Source organism: Anoplophora glabripennis, unplaced genomic scaffold (genome assembly GCF_000390285.2).
Source record: "Anoplophora glabripennis isolate ALB-LARVAE unplaced genomic scaffold, Agla_2.0 scaffold724, whole genome shotgun sequence".
In the NCBI taxonomy this organism is placed as follows: domain Eukaryota; kingdom Metazoa; phylum Arthropoda; class Insecta; order Coleoptera; family Cerambycidae; genus Anoplophora; species Anoplophora glabripennis.
The window spans coordinates 28,899-48,595 of record NW_019416800.1 but is presented as its reverse complement, the minus strand read 5'-3'; the positions used below and the strand labels follow the sequence as shown (position 1 = coordinate 48,595).

At 33.1% G+C, this 19,697-nt stretch overlaps 2 protein-coding genes across 3 annotated transcripts; both read left to right on the top strand.

The window, feature by feature from the left end:
- Positions 1 to 918: 918 nt before the first annotated feature.
- On the top strand, positions 919 to 2,713 carry LOC108913414 (copper chaperone for superoxide dismutase). 2 transcript variants are annotated; one of them, XM_018718962.1, is made up of 3 exons: positions 919 to 1,014; positions 1,064 to 1,420; positions 2,301 to 2,713. In XM_018718962.1, the coding sequence occupies exons 2-3, from the start codon at positions 1,069 to 1,071 to the stop codon at positions 2,615 to 2,617; spliced, it is 669 nt and encodes a 222-aa protein (XP_018574478.1). In that variant the 5' UTR covers positions 919 to 1,014; positions 1,064 to 1,068; the 3' UTR covers positions 2,618 to 2,713. The 2 variants fall into 2 exon arrangements, with proteins under 2 accessions (XP_018574478.1, XP_018574477.1); XM_018718961.1 differs by having other exon boundaries at positions 929 to 1,420.
- A 509-nt stretch (positions 2,714 to 3,222) lies between these two features.
- LOC108913416 (A disintegrin and metalloproteinase with thrombospondin motifs adt-2-like) lies at positions 3,223 to 13,745 on the top strand. Its single transcript, XM_018718963.1, has 11 exons — positions 3,223 to 3,711; positions 3,782 to 3,956; positions 5,197 to 5,619; positions 5,720 to 5,931; positions 6,018 to 6,209; positions 11,383 to 11,511; positions 11,605 to 11,857; positions 11,908 to 12,132; positions 12,186 to 12,306; positions 12,439 to 12,614; positions 13,434 to 13,745. Exons 1-11 carry the CDS (start codon positions 3,461 to 3,463, stop codon positions 13,686 to 13,688), a joined length of 2,412 nt encoding a protein of 803 aa, XP_018574479.1. The 5' UTR covers positions 3,223 to 3,460; the 3' UTR covers positions 13,689 to 13,745.
- The last annotated feature ends 5,952 nt before the right edge of the window (positions 13,746 to 19,697 follow it).

Sequence of the window (19,697 nt, the reverse complement as noted above, 5' to 3'; positions counted from 1 at the left end):
TACACGACACAGTATTCACAACACCTGCCATACATCTTATTATTTTTTTTTGAACAATAAAAATACCTGAAAATAAAGTTGAACAAACCATACCTCAACCTAGACTCGACTAAACCGTAATATATATTAAGTAGTTGTTCTTTAGTTAAAACAGATTTTACATTCCGAATTAAATATGTCACAGAAATTAACTTAATATTCAATTGTTCACAATGTAATTTCCAATTTAGACCTTCAATAGCAATTCCCAAAAAGTTAATAGCATTATTACTTACCAAATTGTGCTTTTCAATTTTTAAATTCAATGAATTACAAATTTGAATTGTGAAATCTTATATACTCTACATTACAGTGTTGTTTGTTAGAAACGTACCAGTTATTTAAGATAATACTCCCTATTGCATTTATATTCTACATCATTATCAGATTTAGCTGAAATAGTAACAGATTGATCATCGTCATACATAGAAAGAAACATTTCTGGTATTAAAGTATCAAATTCATTGGTGTATAAAATAAACAGTATCGGGCCCAGAACTGAACCTTGGGAACTCCTATTTCAACTGCTTTACTCTCTGAGTTAAAAAAAATTGTGTAAATCACCGTGTTCATCACAATGATGAGTCAAGCTTACATATTGTCTCCTATCTTTCAAAAACGAGGTGATCCAATCTAAAGGTACGCCCCTTATACCATATGCATATAATTTTGTCAATAATTTGTTATGATCCACACAATCGAATGCTCTCGTGAGGTCGCAAAAAATACCTACGGGACATTCCCCTTTTTCAATGTATTCAATTAATTTTTCATTAAATGTAAGTATAGCTGTATTTGTCGACCTACCAGGGCAAAAACCGTGTAGGATACATTGTTGTCAATAAGAAGATGAAGAAGAAACAGTGAGTGCAGGTCGAAGTGCAAGGTTATGTTCTGATTGTTGTGATAAATACATTAAATTGAAATAATGTTATACATAATACTTAGTACATAAAATTTTTGCTGTGTCATGAGGTAATATTGAAAACTGAAAAAATGTCGTCAATGAAAATTGAATTTGCAGTGCAAATGACATGCGATTCTTGTGTGGAAGCTGTAAAAAAAAGTTTGGAAAATGTTGAAGGAATTAAAAGTGTTGATATAGATTTAAAAAAAGGGTCGGTAGTAGTAGACAGTAATTTACCTATCACGGATGTGCAGAGGAAGTTGGAATCTACAGGAAGAAAAGTTGTTGTTAAAGGACAAGCCGGTAGTCTAGCTGCCGTTTGCATTTTAGAAGCTTCAGAAGAGAGTAACATACGGGGTGTCATACGCTTTATACAACCCGTTCCTGGTGTGTGTATTATTGATGGTACTATTGATGATCTCAAGCCTAAAACCTACCAAATATCCATACATGAATGTGGTGATTTATCCAGAGGTTGGTTAATCAGTTCTTTATTACTGCTACATTTGCTAAATTAATTTTCATATACTTTTTTAATTTAGTAAAACTGATATAAATAAACCATACACAGTGTGACCCATTAAGGACTGACTTAAGCTAGATAAGTCGGACACTTTCCTACACATTTCAAGGTTTGTAGGGAGTAAAAATACAGGGGCATATTATTTTTATTATATTTATTACTTTTACTACCTTGTCATATCGATTTAAATAATTACTTCTTCTTGAGACATGAGGCCTTAGATTTAATGATATCGACTTCTGACCCTGAGCGACTTAAGCTCTCTTAAAACTGGGCAATATTACCAACTAGATGAATCCTCTTGTCTTTATCTCTAATGGTACCTTTTTTAATTAATTATGACCATCTAGGATTTAGTTGGCAATCCATTGCCTGCTGTAACTTTTTAAGCAACTCTTGTTAGCGATTTTTGGGAAAATCTCTAGGGATATTTTTTTATTAAAAGAGTATCTGGTAGTCTTAATCTGCATTTTTTAATACCACAGTAAGCATCATTTCATCAACTTTGATAATTCTTTAGGCGATGTTTGCTGATCTTTAAATAGAAATGGAAACAATAAATTTAAATCTTTAAAGCATTTATAAAAAATTATTCTCCATTATAAATTAATAATTTTGAGATCTTAAATTTCATCATAGCCAGATTTCCAATTAAAAAATTCCTAAAATCCATTGAAGTGCTTCTAAAAAAAATGGATCTAGCTATGCCATTAATTATAAAAAAGTCATTAGTAATCTGTTTCATAAATATTTTTGAAGGATATCTTGGTTCTTAATAGGCCACACTGTATGTCTACGATTTGTCTCTCATGTAAAATGTGTTACTTATAGGATGTGAAAATGTAGGAAATATATATAATCCAAAAGCTACTCAAAATGCTCGCATATATGGAGATCTAGGTACTATAGTAGCACAAAAAAATGGTAGGGCTACTTTTAGATTGGAAGATAACGTTATTAAAATATCTGAGATAATAGGAAGGTCCTTTGTCCTAACAGATAAAACTGAGGATAGTGGAATTCAAAAAAAATTAGCAGCTGGTATTATCGCTAGATCAGCAGGTCTTTTTCAAAACCCTAAAACTATATGTGCTTGTGACGGTGTTACTATTTGGGATGAAACATCAAAACCTAAATCTACATTATAATTATTCTTGGGAATACTGGGTAGAATTAGTTATTTAAGTATAAAACATGGATGTATATATTGTATTGTGAAAAAATACAACCTTATTTATTATTTATGTCTTCATTATTTTGCTATAACACATTTTATATGTGTAACCCATCTATAAAGCATTTTGTGTGCTTTTTTCTAGGGGGGGATCTTAAGAAAGTTTTTAATTTTTGATATTTTTTACAATAAGATTTTTGATATACATATTTTTGATATGTAATAATTAAACCTTTATTGTACGGATAACTAACATTTGTATTACTGCAAAGAATTGTGTTTGACTTTAATATTTTGTGGTCATTGGTTATTATGGTATTTAAGATGCATTAGTTGATTGTTTGTCGAAGTTATTAATAACGTGACATACATTTCTTCGGCATTAGTCAGAAATTTTAATGATAATAACAGGTGTACAAGCTAAATTTTAAATAAGTAGGTGACCTTTGTAAGCCATTGTCCAGGTATTTTTCTTAGAAAAATGTATTAAATTTTAAATAGGTATGTTGATCTGGAAAAAAAAGCAATATTTAGTCGTGAAAATTAGCTTTAAGTAGATTGTTTGTATTTAATATTCATACATATTTATAAGAAACTTTTCAATTTGCACAATGTTTCACCTGCTTTGTTGCTGGAGGTCATTATACTAAGTACATAAAAAAATGATTATTTCAACTTACTATTCAAAATTTTTGTATAAAGTCTCAGCTCACTACCAGCATAACATCTAAAGTAACAGTACTAACTATCGTATATAAAAGGTAAACACTTACAAATATGTTTATTCCTTTTTGAAGAAAGTTAGTTGATAGAAATAATGTTTGTACATCTACTTATATATCTCATACTTTTAAAAAACTGTGTGTTTGTGAACACGCTTCTACTTGAAGCCTTACACGATTATATGACAGAACCAGAACTGGCATATTATTTTCAAACAGCAGATAGATCGATTATACCAGATTATGAGGTCATATACTTACCACTTGTACTTCCAGTAAAAGAAGCTAGTAGCGTGTTTGGAGATGAGGATGAAGAAATTGAATATAATTTCTCTGCTTTCCAGAGGTAGGTGTAATAACTTCATCTATGAATTTAATTAGTGTGTTATTTACTAGTGGTAATTTATTATTTATAGACCCATTGAGTTGAAATTAAGAAGGAATCCAAGTATTACCGCCTCAAATTTCAAGACATATATACACAACCATGATAAAATTGAAAGTCTGCCCGATAGTCCAAAAAACTGTCATTATCTGCACAAAGATAGAAGCACAGTGGCATCAATTAGCATTTGTTCTCCTAGAACAGTTGTAAGTTATTTTTATTTGAGATTTAATTTATGAAAAACATACTGGGTGGGGTATGAGCGAAAAACGGTCAAGTGGAAAAGATTTTAGACCATTCAGTTACTATCTTCATGGCGTTTTCAACCCAGCTTAGTTTTTGATATTTTTCGAGAAAAAAAATCAAACATCTCATTTTTCAAAATTTGTTACTTTTTTATTTTTAAGAATTTTTTAAATTTGTAAAAACAATTGCTATAGCAACCTTTTATAAGAAATTTTTGCCATTCACTCCGATTTTGATTTCAACATTTATGCCCCTAGAAGTCATAAACTTGTTTTTATGAGCACCATATTCAATTTTATGATTAACGAAAAAATAATTTTTCTTCATACCTCGGTCGAAAGTACGTACTTTCGTCCCTAATAGCAGGGACGAAAGTTTAACATTTACTCCCTGTGAGAAGTACACGCGCGCCCTCTGTAACGGTGGGAGGAAAGAATTTCTCATGCATATTTATACTCGTAACTAGGGACTATTTATTATGTCGCTATAACAAATTGTTAACCGCTGTCATTACTGTTGCTACCTCTAAAGTTTAAAAAAGTAAAATTAATAACGGTCTTTTTGACCGGCTATGAAGAAAAATCGTATACACTACACGGGCCGAAAGTTGAAATCTCGGTCCTGCTCGCATCATGACGCGCAGGGCCGAAAATTCAACTTTCGGCCCTTGTGGTGTAATATACTGTTCTAACTTTCCAGGGATGTATTATAAGTGTATTTTGTTGAAAAACACAATAAACATTTATTATTGCTTATAAAATACTTTTTATAAAAAAATATCAAATTCGCATTAACTAATAAAATAATACTTAATTTTCAAAGCTTAAAGAGATTGCAATAAGCCAGAAACTGTGCCAATTATAAATGTCTTTTTCTCAAAACAGTAGGTAATGTTGAAGGTGATGAAATTTATTCAAAATAATGTTAAATGTTGTCAGCACCAGGATTTACATTATTATTGCTATAATTTTTAGCCTGCCGTTTCTCTAAATTGAAAAATAAGTATTATTTTATTTGTTAATACATATAATAAAAATTGTTTTCATCAAATTTTATGCAGACTAGACTATAATAATACCACTCGATATAGTTTTTTAAAAAATTAATCAAAGGAGAATAATCAAGAAGCATGTATTTTATTGACCTAAATAATATTTGTATATATGTCGTTTATGTATTAAATATAGTCTTACATTTTAGCAAGGATTAGTCTTTCTTGAAAATTCTACTTTAGAAATACATCCTTTGACAGAAAGGCTACAAACGTTGCTTAAGCTCCGTGAACCACTTGTCGAAACCCTATTAGATGAAGAAGTTAAGATGCCACATATTGTCAAAAGAGCAAATTTCCTGACAGATTTTCTGAACTATGACATTCTACCGATTGCTGGAAATGTTTGGACAGAAAATGAAGAGGTGAACCCTAGCGTTTATGATAACAATTTTAACAAAGTAAATCGTTATGATTGGAGTTATCCAGAGGCTGCAAGTTATAGGCCAGCTGGAGGTCTGACACTGGAACTGGCATTATTCTTTGATGAAGCTGCTTACAAAATCTTTGCCCCACATTTTAACAATGATGACAAGAAATTACAAGACATGTTATTGGCTTATATGAATGGGGTAAGTAGGAATGTTCATATTCCGTGATTTATCTCAAAATTTATATAAAAAAACTTCAAAACATCAAGAACCATATTGGAAAATCATAAGATATTTTTAGGTACAAGCATTGTACCACCATCCAAGTTTAGGAACAATTCTTGAGTTGGTTTTGGTAAGACTAGACATAATGAAACAACAGCCCTCTGCTATGCCCCATTACAATGGAGAACGTGGAAAATTACTTGATAGCTTTTGTGCTTACCAAAAAGGTATCAACCCTTCTGGCGATTCTAATCCTGATCATTGGGATATGGCATTGTATGTATCTGGGTAAGTAAAGTTTTAAATTACTATTAAGCAAAAAAAAATGTTAAAATGACTGTAGTACGTATTAAAATAATAATTTTCATATTCAGATTAGACTTCTTTGCATATGAAAAAGGTCGTAAGAGTGGTGTTACCATGGGTTTGGCAACTGTTGGAGGTGTCTGTTTGGATCAGTATGCCTGTGTTATAGCCGAGTTTGGAACTACAAATATTTTCGGAAAGCCTTATCCTAGCGCAGGATTCACTAGCGTATACATTTCGGCTCATGAAATTGGTCACAAGTGAGTACAGATCAGTTAAATACAATTTTTGTTAGACATATACTCTGATTTTTTTTTAATATGTTTCCTGAAAAGTTACATACATGGTGATTTCGATGCAAATTCCAAACTGAAGGAATAGCTTTATAATTTTTCATCTAAGGAGGTTTGGGAGGGTGTTAAAGTTTTGACAAAAGTGAATATCAGTTGTGGCTTAGAAACTTTAACTTATAAACTTAAATGAAAGTTGATTCAAGTTATAATAATTACTGAAGAGGGAGCTGTTATGAGTAAAATATCGGTTCAGTGCCACAAAATTGTCTGACTAGATTAGACTATTATTCTGGGGATATGCATTGTGTATAAGCCATTTCTTTTTTTTTATGAAGATAAAGATTTTCTGGATTTTGATTCACCGGTCATTGAAAGAGATTTATGTGCAGTAGAACCCCGATTATCCGTGTGCGGATTATCCATGCTATGTCTAGGAATTTGTGGTGTCACGTTATTTTGTGTTTTTATTCAGTAAAGACCGTATAATATCATGTGTGGTGTTAACGCTTCTAGTCTGGAGAAGTTGGAAATATTCTATTAGCTTATTTTGAGGAAGTCGACATTTTAAACTTACGTAAAATACGTCAGAAAAGAAAAACAGAAAAAGATAAAATATGGACCAAAATGATTGCCTGTTTAAAAAGTTATACTTAAAAAATAAATGTACCTAAATTGCATTTTCAATGATTTTGTGTTTCCTTGTTTGCTCTGTTTCTTACGTAAAAAATAAATGTTTTGATTATGCGTGTTTTTCAATTATCCATGCTGCGCTCGGTCCCATGGATCATGGATAAACGGGGTTCTACTGTATAACATTGATTCGGTTGGTACAACTAATAAATAATTAACAAAGAACCCATCGAATTATTTTGTCTGTGAATTTCTGAAGGATAAGATTTATATTACCGGTACAAATTAGAGATGGGCAATACGGATCTTTTTAATGATCCGCATGATGCGAAATGTATCNATGCGCGCGGCCCTCGACAGAGTGGGGCAGCGGACGGTTTCGGCTCGACTCGCGGTTAATTGCTCTCACCCAATTAAACTAATTAAATAAATAACTGGCCAGCGGCCTTACAAAAATCGGAAAATAATAATGCTTCATTACAATCTAAGGAGGTTTGGGAGGGTGTTAAAGTTTTGACAAAAGTGAATATCAGTTGTGGCTTAGGAACTTATAAACTTAAATGAAAGTTGATTCAAGTTATAATTACTGAAGAGGGGGCTATTATGAGTAAAATATTGGTTTAGTGCCACAAAATTGTCTAGATTAGACTATTATTCTGGGGATATGTATAAGCCATTTCTTTTTTTTTATGAAGATAAAGATTTTCTGGATTTTGATTCACCGGTCATTGAAAGAGATTTATGTGCAGTAGAACCTCGATTTTGTGTTTTTATTCAGTAAAGACCGTATAATATCATGTGTGGTGTTAACGCTTCTAGTCTGGAGAAGTTGGAAATATTCTATTAGCCTTTTTTTTGAGTAAGTCGGCATTATAAACTTACGTAAAATAAGTCAGTTAAGAAAAACAGAAAAAGTTAAAAATGGACCAAAATGATTGCCTGTTTAAAAAATTATACTTAAGGTACTTAAAAAATAAATTGCATTTTCAATGATTTTGTGTTTCCTTGTTTGCTCTGTTTCTTACGTAAAAAATAAATGTTTTGATTATGCGTGTTTTTCAATTATCCATGCTGCGCTCGGTCCCATGGATCATGGATAAACGGGGTTCTACTGTATAACATTGATTCGGTTGGTACAACTAATAAATAATTAACAAAGAACCCATCGAATTATTTTGTCTGTGAATTTCTGAAGGATAAGATTTATATTACCGGTACAAATTAGAGATGGGCAATACGGATCTTTTTAATGATCCGCATGATGCGAAATGTATCGACATAAAGATCCGCATCAAAAGATCCGCATCAGGGAATCGTATTCACTGTGGATGTACAAGTACAGTTTGTACTTGTACATTTTGTAAATGTGTGGGCTTGTCGCTCACTCATTCCCGTTAAATTTTTTGCAATCATCTATAAATTCATTTTTTAGCAGAACGATGAACTTAAGTAGAAACGAAGCAATAATATATTTGAACTCAAGTTGAGCATCAAATTATTTTCAAATTAATTGATATTTAAATTTATTTTCGGTCAAGCGATTCAACATTTAAATACGAAATACACATCACTCTGACAATTACTTTTTACATTATAAGTTTGTTTCAGACTACACAATTTCATATAATGTATTTCAATATTTAGTTTCCTATGCACTAAAGTGTTTCTAATGCATCGTATCTCATCGACCTGTATCGGACACGAGAATCAGTTGAGATCGATTCATTCCCAATTCGCATTGATGCGGTGATGCGAACATACGAAATTATTCTTATACCGGTATACGTATGAACTGACTCCCAGTATGCGTGCGCCTCCCACTTNGGCAGCGAACTCCTTGGGTCGGGTGGCGGTCTCTGGTCGGTGTTCAGGTCCTCGGGGTGGTCCTCAGGTTGGCGTTGGAGTTCTTCGAGTTCTGGCAGCGAACTGAGGATCTTCGTGCAGGAACGGTGGTTTTATTGTCCCAATCCCCCCTTGACTAGGCAGGAGTCGTGGTGGGACTATGCGCGCGGCCCTCGACAGAGTGGGGCAGCGGACGGTTTCGGCTCGACTCGCGGTTAATTGCTCTCACCCAATTAAACTAATTAAATAAATAACTGGCCAGCGGCCTTACAAAAATCGGAAAATAATAATGCTTCATTACAATCTAAGGAGGTTTGGGAGGGTGTTAAAGTTTTGACAAAAGTGAATATCAGTTGTGGCTTAGGAACTTATAAACTTAAATGAAAGTTGATTCAAGTTATAATTACTGAAGAGGGGGCTATTATGAGTAAAATATTGGTTTAGTGCCACAAAATTGTCTAGATTAGACTATTATTCTGGGGATATGTATAAGCCATTTCTTTTTTTTTATGAAGATAAAGATTTTCTGGATTTTGATTCACCGGTCATTGAAAGAGATTTATGTGCAGTAGAACCTCGATTTTGTGTTTTTATTCAGTAAAGACCGTATAATATCATGTGTGGTGTTAACGCTTCTAGTCTGGAGAAGTTGGAAATATTCTATTAGCCTTTTTTTTGAGTAAGTCGGCATTATAAACTTACGTAAAATAAGTCAGTTAAGAAAAACAGAAAAAGTTAAAAATGGACCAAAATGATTGCCTGTTTAAAAAATTATACTTAAGGTACTTAAAAAATAAATTGCATTTTCAATGATTTTGTGTTTCCCTGTTTGCTCTGTTTCTTACGTAAAAAATAAATGTTTTGATTATGCGTGTTTTTCAATTATCCATGCTGCGCTCGGTCCCAATAGATCATGGATAATCGGGGTTCTACTGTATAACATTGAATCGGTTGGTACAACTAATAAATAATTAACAAAGAACCCATCAAGAAAGAAAGAAAGAAAGAAATAAAGAAAGAACCCAAATTATATTGTCTGTGAATTTCTGAAGGATAAGATTTATATTACCAGTACAAATCCAATTAAGAAATCAAGGAAATTATTAATCTACGTTATTGAATTCATTTCTATATTAGAATATTTTATTTATACATGCAGTCCTAAAATGTACCACATTGGATCGGTTCATTACCACTAATAATTAAAAAAAAATATTTTGTGCACCATCTCTTTCATCTGACAAATCCATTGAATTATTTTGCCCGGAATTTTTAAAGAATAAGAGTTATATTATGAGATGAGTATAATTTCAGTTAAGACATCAACAAAAATTATTAATGTAATTGAATTCATTGCTCTTTGTATTAGAAAAATAAAAAAGTAATTGATTTTCTCCTTCGAGATGATAAGGTGTCATAAAATATTTCAATTGTTATACATGAATCTACCAGATAGTGCACTACCTAAAATAGAAAATTGAAATACTTCCAAATAGTGTATAGATTTTAGACTCTTTAATCCGAACTCAAGTTAATCTGAATATCCACTGATAAGGCCCGACAAATCCCCATTTCGATGGTCCAAACAAAACTCTTTAATTCGAACAAAATTTAGTTTAACTTATATAGTTCCGATTATAGAGTCAGACTACATAATAAAAAGTAACCACTAAAAATGTAATTCCCGGCAGTCTCGGGGAAACCCTTTTATACGAGTCGGAACCTTTTTTGATTAGATTCTTTTTTATTTTTAATAAATGCATATCCATATTTTATGATAATGTTTGGTTTTATTGTTATTTTTTGCCTTCTCAGTAACATATAAAATCTAATTCATATTATATGTGTTAGAATTTGCAACCAGTGAATTTATAGTTTATTTAATTTATGCTTATACAAGAGCTCGACTCTCGGTCAGGCGTAACCAAAACATGTAGAGTTTGCTAACGCCGGGAGTCGGACTAGGATATAGATTTAAGATCTTGACTGAGTAAGATGTATCTAAAGTGGAAATATATATTTTTGTGAATTGATTTTAAAAGTGTATATTATTCTGCCATTTTTATATCTTTTTCTAACAGTATGTACATACTATTTTCTATCACAAGTGCGATTTGTTATGGGACCTATAGCATAGGGGGTTATGCTCCAGCGTTGCGCTATGAAAATAACATCACGCCGTTGTACTATCTGGCACTTTCCGTGCACATAACCCCCTACGCTATAGGTCCCATAGCGAGCGCGTGTGATAGAAACATATTTACATATGTACATATTTACTATCCAGTAATCCGAAAATATCGGTAATTCAAACTTATCTCTTTAAGCCTGTGACTTAATTAGTTCGGATTAATGAGTCTATACTGTATTCCTAAAAAATTTAAATAGATATTTTTGACAGATTTTTAACAGTAGTTTTTATATAAAAAAACAGTCTCCACACTCCCACTACACAAGACTAATTAAAGTGATGGAACTAAAATCCTACCAATTAAAATATCTCTTCATTTATAAGTTGTACGAAATTTCTTTCAAGTTCCTTCCAACAACAGTACCTACACTTATTTTTTTAATAAAGAATTTATTCCGGTAATTTCAGTATTTAAAGTTGAATTGCCCCAATACAAGTATTTATCTAACTAGCAGTAGCATTATAATTAGTTTTCAGTTTAGGAATGCATCACGATAACAGTGGCAATAGTTGTCCGAAAGAAGGATATATTATGTCTCCATCTCGAGGTACCAACGGTGAGACACAATGGTCAACATGTAGTGCTGATGTTATGGCAAAATTGAGGTAAAATAATCTAAGCTTTGAAATCTAATTATATTTTTTACAAAACTTGATGAACTCCTTAACGATTTAATAATAGTACCTTTCACTTTTCAGTTGGGCCAAATGTCTACAAGATTCTGGAAAGTCACCAAAAAATCTTGATCACAGCCATTTTCTTGACACTCCTGGTCAAATTTTTACTGCAAAAAGACAATGTGAGCTCCTATTAAGAGACAAAGATGCCACGATGCTACCCCATCAAGAACTGTCTACTATTTGTTATAATTTACAGTGCAAAACGCCCCACAGGAGTGGATATTACTTTGCAGGCCCTGCTTTAGACGGAACGCAATGTGGAAAGGGAAAGGTAAAAATTTGTACTTTGGCTATAATACATATTTATGGGGATACTTTTAGTATTGTTATGGAGGTAACTGTGTGGATAAACAACCTCCAAAACCAGTAAAAAATGTCCCGGGGGGATGGGGGCCCTGGAAGGAGGGTAATTGCAATTCTGGCTGTATAGAAAAATCTATGGGTCATGCAATGAAACGTAGATATTGCAATAATCCCACTCCTATTAATACGGATGAAGGGTGTGAGGGCGCTAGTGTAGAGTTTGAATTGTGCAGCGACAATAAGGTTGGTGATATCAGTAGCAAAGTCTACTTTGTTTATAGAAATATTAATTTCAGATCTGTAAATATAAAAAAGAAAGCGTAGTTGATTATGCATCAGAGAGATGTAAAGAATTTGCAAAACTCTTGCCAGAACTGGATCGGACAGGTGCAGGATTACAAGCTCCTCATGAAGAAGGTAAAATGACTGAACTGTGATAAAAAATTGATGTTTTTTATACAGACAGTAAATGTAATTACAAAAATTATCACGTGCTCATCTGAATTCAACAAAGTTAATTTTTGTAGTTAGAAAGTAAAATATTTTTAGGGCGGGTTTGGATGGGATGTGCAATATTCTGTAAACGTGCCGATTCTGGTAGTTATTACACCCCCAGAATAGAACTAAATGATTTGGGTGTTTCCCCATATTTTCCTGATGGAACATGGTGTCACAGAGAAAAGAACCTTAATTTCTATTGCATACAGCATCATTGTTTACCAGAGGTAATTCAGGTTTTGCTTTAGAGCATATACTACATGGAGTATGCACCGTATGTTGAAAAATGTAGATGCTGTAGAAAGGACGATAGTTTGGTAACTCTCTCTCTCCAATCGCTGAGGAAGAGTGGGGAGATCCCGAGCATTAGCTAATCACAAGCCTGCATGAGAGAAAGGAGAAAGATAGTTCCCAAACTCTATCTCTTGGGGCATGTATCCCATAGAGTAGTTAGTTGTATCCTGTACTATCAGGTTTGTTTCTGCAGCAGTTGAGGATTGATTTGAAACTATCAGAGGTATTTGCCCAATCGATTTGTGAATATATACACTTATACACAATAATTATGTAACAACTTAATTGGTCGAGTGTATCTGATAGTTTGCAAACAGTTTGAGACTCCTGCAGAAACAAACCTATCATCAGATACAAATAGGCTCGCTCTGTTGGCAAGAGAGTCATAGTATCTGCAAAGTTGCAGGTCGCTCTCTGCCAGTGCAGCCATATTGAATGTCTAGGATTGAGTAGCAGTGACCATTCATAGACGTAGCACTTTGTTGTCTCACGTATATTCATACCACATTTGTAGTTAAGATATCAAAAATAGCTGGATAATTTGCCGGTTGACTCGCCCATAGAATAATGATGAAGACTAATAAATCTGGGTGGGTTTGACTGAAGAATGATCCTAGCAATTTACTTCATATTGCTGGTATAATTCAATGCTGGTCTGGTCCTGTAGTTCGCAGAGTAGTTGTAGAAATGATTTGCAAAACTTGTAACTGTGTTTTTACATGAAAATACTTATTTGATGTATTAATTTTTAGAACTTTAAATTTACCAAGTCGGAGGTAGGAGGAGATGATATTCCATTTTCTCAGAATGCTCACCCGTTGCAAGAAATACCTCAGGAAATAAAGGATTACTTCTCTTTGGGTCCAAATGGTAAACCTATCAGAACCACTCTGCACTCTGCGAAGCAACCGAAAGAAGAGGACTGGGAAACTAATGACTATATAGAAATTCCAGAATTAAAAGACAGGTATAAGATGTTACCCTATGACCGTGAAAATTTTATTTAGTTTATTATTCCTGCATCTAATTGTCCTACTAAAAATTTAGAATAAACATTGCATATATTTTTGATTTTTTTATTGTTTAAACACTCTTCTTTATAGCTCCATGAATAATTCAAAGGTGTGGTAAGAATTTTTTGTATTGGAGTTAAAATTGTATTGATTGAGGAACGATAAATTTCACTTGATTTTTTAGGGAAAGCGGTCACTAATGTTAGCTTAAACTCAGGAGAAATAAAGTGTACATGAAGTGCAGCACCTATGTTACAGAATTTGTAATTTATGGAATTTGCAGAAATAAAAGAGATAGTTTCCATAATAATGATAATACAGTGAAAATCGGTTATAATGACTTTCAAGGGACCGTTTGTTTTGGTTGTTATAACCGATGGACGTACTAAGAAACTACATATATTTTATTTAAAATTTTTATTGAAAAAATGAGAAAGTGAAGTACATATGTATTGTTTTGTGTTCAGATCTCGTGCGTTTCATTTTCAGTGAATTGTTTTCAAATAGAGACTATTTTATTTTTTTTCTGCCAAATTCTTTATTACATTAGTTCTCCGTCTTCTAGTCTCCATATTTGATGTGATTTTTCTCTTCGACATCGTGATAGAAAGTGGTAATTAATATATATAATATAACTGTACGCGTAGATAAGTTGTAATTTGTTACAAACTACTAACTGGTGTCAAAAGCGTGAATGCCGGCAGGATGGGCTGAAGATCACCATTGGTCGTTATAACATAGATACTATGGTAAATGTATATAAAAACGCTTCGCTAAATACGAGATATCGGTGTAAACAGTGTCGTAGTAAACGATATTTTTAATATATTTCTATAGGATTTAATCGGGACTTCCATATTCTGTCGTTATATCTAATAAAGCAATGCCGTTATAACCAACTTTCACTGTATTAATTTTTTTCTTGAGAAAATCGTCCTATTTTTATGCACAAAAATATCTCATGACACTAAAATAACTTTACATTTCATGGAATCAAAGTACCTATCTATTGTTTTACATTTAATTTCAATTGTCACTTTAATACTCTGAAGAATAAATCTGCATTTATACAAAAATAAAACAAGTTCTAATAGAACACGTATTTGGTGAAGCACTCCATGCATTGAATTATCTCACTCGTGTTGCTCCTACACCTTATAGTATGCGTTTTTCATTTTTATTAGAGGGATTAAAAAGTAAATTTAAGCCTAATGACAAAAAGTGACATTTAAATTCTGAAATTAGTCTAAAATAGTAGTGAGTTAAATAAATAAAGCGCAAAAAACTGTATTTCACGTGCATAAGTTATATTTCTCTATTGTACATAGAAATTGGATGGACTTAAAACTCAAGTATGGTATTAGATGCCTGATGCACCGCTAGATGAAATAAATTGAGCTACCAGGGCCTGTCATGCTTTTCTCGACTGGAAATTTACTTGTCATTCGACACCTAAGCCTGGCTATTATTATTAGAATTCATTTTGTTTGTTAACTCGAATACTGAAAAATAATTTGCAAATAACATTGTGAAATTTGCGAAACAGAGTAATAATTTATACAAATAACTTTCTCAAAAAAATTCGATTCCATAGTTTAACAGAAATTATTACCTTTCCCTGCAAACCCCCTAAATTACAGTCCTGTAATAAGGCATAGTAAACCTCATGCATTCATTGTTTCTCACTTCAAGCACCCAAGGGCTTTCGTTTACTAATCATTCAAGTTGTGTTACATGGAAAATTTTCCCTGGGTACCTGTATTAAAGATATCCACAAAACTTATTTACTTTGTCGTTTTAGACTGTTATTGCTTGAAAAATTTCATGTTGTAAATGTTGTACAAAAATTATCACCTTTACATACAACAACTTGTCTTATTTTTTTACATTAACATTTCATATCGAAGTTAATATACTACAAAAAATCGGCACCAATTACAGTCGTTTTTCTCATGAACGGATTATGTAATCCTTTTAATTAACAGGTTGTTTTTTTGTCAATATTGACCTCAGACTGAGATATTTGTTTTAAAGGATGATTTTTTCTAAGTCCACTTGGAGAACTTTCGATAGTGAAAAATTTCAAATAAAATTTGTCAAAAATTAAACAAGCGGTGGTCAACCCTGAGATTTAGAAAAGGGGTTGGATATATGGTTGCTAAATAGTACATTATACTATAAGGGAGAGAAATGCGTTATTTTGACAGAGGTGCAATTTGAAGCCCGAGGGCTACAATGCATCGAGGACAAAATAGCATCTCTCCCGAATGGTATATACTATTTTTTCCACGGTCTCATTAACTTAAAAACACATATTTTGTCATTATGAAGTAAGTAGCACCAGAATTATTGTATTCGGATTTGAGCATTTATTTAGTAGTCGTTGAGTTATTGTCATAACTACAAAATAAACAAACAAAAAGAATTGTCAAATTAAGGTGCTAGTTTGGTTTAGTTTAAAGTTTGTTTAGTGCACAATGAATAATTGTGAGTCGGAAGAGATTGTGGAGGCTGCAAATATTGCAATAAGCAATTTGCTGCCTACGAAGTCAAGATCTTTATACGATATAGCCTACAATCGGTTCAAAAAGTGGTGCGCCGAGAAAAATGTTCAAGTATACAGCGAGAATGTTTTGTTGGCATACTTCAGTGAAAATGCAAAGAATTACAAGTCTTCCACATTATGGGCGCAATATTCTATGGTTAAGTCATGCTTGATAATTTACGACAACATAGATATAAGCAAATTCCCCAAGCTGATCGCATTTTTGAAAAGAACCGGTGACGGATATCAAGCGAAAAAATCGAAAATATTGACAAAGGGTGAAATCGACCGTTTTCTATCAAGTGCAGATGACAAAGAATTCTTAATGATTAAGGTAAGATTACTTTTGTTGTTAGGTATTTCAATTATTAAGTATTTTGATTTTTTATAGGTTGGATTAATTCTGGGGATTGCCGGAGCTTGTCGAACTGATGAACTAGTCAATTTAACTGTAGATGATATTGAGGATGTAGGCTCTTCCTTGATTGTAAAAATTCCAAACACTAAGACAAAGATTCCACGAACCTTTGTGGTTACCGATGTGGGAAATATGCTTGAATTGTTTCGAAAATACCTGTCCCTTCGTCCTCCCCACGTCAAGCATAAGCGCCTTTTTTTGTACTACAAAGCAGGAAAATGTAGTTCGCAGCCAGTTGGCAAGAATACCATGGGAAAAATTCCGAGTGTAGTAGCTTCGTATTTAAAATTACCTGATGCTGCATGTTATACTGGTCACTGCTTACGAAGATCTTCAGCGACATTACTGGCAGATGCTGGTGTGGATATCACGACAATAAAGCGTCATGCTGGTTGGAAATCAACGACAGTCGCTGAGGGTTATGTCGAGAACTCCATTGAAAATAAGACCAAAATTGCTAATCAGGTTTTAGTAGGTACCACTACTAGCGCAATCACAAAAACTGTAAATGTAAGCGAAAGTAATATTCCTTCTAATATTAATTTTGAAAATTGTACAAATGTAACATTTAATTTAAATGTCAATAAATAATTTCAATGTTATCTTTTTTTTTGCATGAAAAACGTTCTCCATAATGTAAACTCCCTTGGGAGCATTATACTCCCTTGGGAATAATCGACTACTTCTGTTTTAATTTTGATGTCATAGGAACTGATTTCTACTCCCGACCGTGGAAAAATATATTTTTTTCATAGTAAACTGAACGATACAAGTGATTTATTAATATTTTGCAAAATAAATTTTACTTCAGTCATATATATTTCAATTTTAATTTGACATTAATAATCTATTTTTCAAATTTATAATACTGTAACTTTAAAGAAAAATTAAAATCATTTTTGATAAATAACACCATGAGTTGATTATGGAAAAAACAAAACATATTTTGTAAATATATGTTGCAATACTTTTTGAGATCTTAGGGCCGTAGCCATTAGCTGTAATTATTTTAAATTATTATTTTCCAAATTCTCTTCGAAACTTTTTTATCACGAAAGTTCTCCATGTGGGCCCAGAAATAATCCCTTTAAAAGCGATGACTTGTGTTACGAGAGGTGTTGACTGATTCTCGTTACTATTTTTTATGTTATTAATTATTAATGTTGTTCTGTTTTTACATTTCGTCGGACTTCTGACGTAGTGACGTAACTAAGAAAAATTGAATTCCATGTAATAACAATTCCAAGTCTGACCTATCTCAAATTATTTTGAAGCCCGATCTCACATACTGACCTAACTCAAGTTACGTCGCTACGTGTGATTTGGAAATCTCTTTCTTTTGTAATTTTAGCGACGTAACTCGTCAATACCTGCGGTACTAGGTTTGTTTTTACTAATCGTACACGACAGTTTCAGATTTGAGTTCGCAACAAGATTGGCCAAAATAACTAAAAACCATCAGACTAACCAATCACTTTGTGAATTGAAATCCAAAACAGTCACGGAGTGTTAGTAGGAACAAACCTATTAATGCACAATTTGGCTATCTCGCTAAAAACAACATCAGGCATATTGGGCTAACTTTTCAGGAATTCAAACCGTTAAGTTGTATTTGGGCTTAACACCCGTTGCAAACATACCGGAACCGGCTAACCGGATCTGGTTACCCGGCAGCAAGGTGTACAGAGCCTTATGGCAGCTTTCACACGTGACGGAAGGAGCCATCCTGCAAACGGTCGCCGGGTTGTAGCCAGTTGCCACCAATGCCAGCCCGGCTGCCGTGTACTGGCTAACCGGCGACTGAAGTTATTGTAGTGCATAGTTTTGTATTTCCGATTTTACACTTAATGGGTGCTTGCAGGTTCAGTCATTCGATTTCATTGAAAAGAACAGTATGTGTCAATTATTTTTTTAAATATTTATACGCAACTATGTCGAATGTTTGTTTGCTAGAAGTAGAAACTGAATTCTTTATACCACTGGTTGAAACCAGACCTGTCCAGTGGGACTAAACTTTAGTCTTTTCATATTTTTTGGATACATGCAATAAAACCTTACGTTTTTTTTATTGCGACGACGTCGGCAGTAGCCGTCACATAGTTTCAATGTGTCTACGATCCATCTTTTGTCGTGATAAAAATGTAACTCAGACTAATATCGGCTAAACCGTCTTGAAAATTAAATTACGTATGAAAGAGCTAGCCGGTCTGGCAAGTGTGAAATAATGCTAAGTGTAATAACGTGTATGTTGTAATGAGTAGTAGAGTGCCTTGATACCTTCGGAGTTTGAATATTAATTCAATATTTCTGTTTTATAAAATTAAAAATAATTTCTATCATGCACGCTCGCTATGGGACCTATAACGTAGGGGGTTATGTGCACGGAAAGTGCCAGATAGTACAACGGCGTGAAGTTTTTTTGAAAAAAACGCCGTTGTACTATCTGGCACTTTCCGTGCACATAACCCCCTACGTTATAGGTCCCATAACGACTCGTACTTGTGATAGAAAATAGTATGTGCAACTCGTTCCGAAGAGTTGCCATAGCGCCAGCGTGGCGCTATTGGCAACTTTTCCTCACTCGTTATACAATGTACTATATCTTAATACTTTTTTACAAATAAATAATATTCATACGAAACATTGTTTTATTTTATTTTATGTCCACAGGTGTATCTAAGGGTTTAGTGGGCTCTATATTTTTACGTAACGTGTCATTAAAAAAATTTTGTTTGGCTTTTACGAATATTCAAACAAACTTTCTCTGTATCAGAACAACTAACCAGAATACTCTCTTCCATGAAAAAAAAAATAGGCTTTTTTATTAACGAACCTCTAAGATAGAAACAAATTAAAATTATAAAAATCTTTTAATTATCTCTCCTGTAAAATTGATAAAAATGAGATACGTTAGTACGTCAGAAGATCGACGATTTTATACAGGGTTGGAAAGTACCGATGGTCCATCTGCCGTTACGTGAGAGCGATAAAGTAAGTCATAGAAATCCGTGCGATAGAGAAAGATCGCTATAATGAAGGC

What these genes read in the sequence shown, in the direction of transcription:
- LOC108913414 (XM_018718961.1), top strand. Translation starts at nt 1,036, where the DNA reads ATGTCGTCAATGAAAATTGAATTTGCAGTGCAAATGACATGCGATTCT. An exon ending in ATGTGGTGATTTATCCAGAG is followed by an intron (nt 1,421 to 2,300) that starts GTTGGTTAATCA and finishes TGTTACTTATAG; the next exon opens with GATGTGAAAATGTAGGAAAT.
- LOC108913416 (XM_018718963.1), top strand. Translation starts at nt 3,461, where the DNA reads ATGTTTGTACATCTACTTATATATCTCATACTTTTAAAAAACTGTGTG. An exon ending in TATTGGCTTATATGAATGGG is followed by an intron (nt 5,620 to 5,719) that starts GTAAGTAGGAAT and finishes AGATATTTTTAG; the next exon opens with GTACAAGCATTGTACCACCA. An exon ending in ATGGCATTGTATGTATCTGG is followed by an intron (nt 5,932 to 6,017) that starts GTAAGTAAAGTT and finishes TTTCATATTCAG; the next exon opens with ATTAGACTTCTTTGCATATG.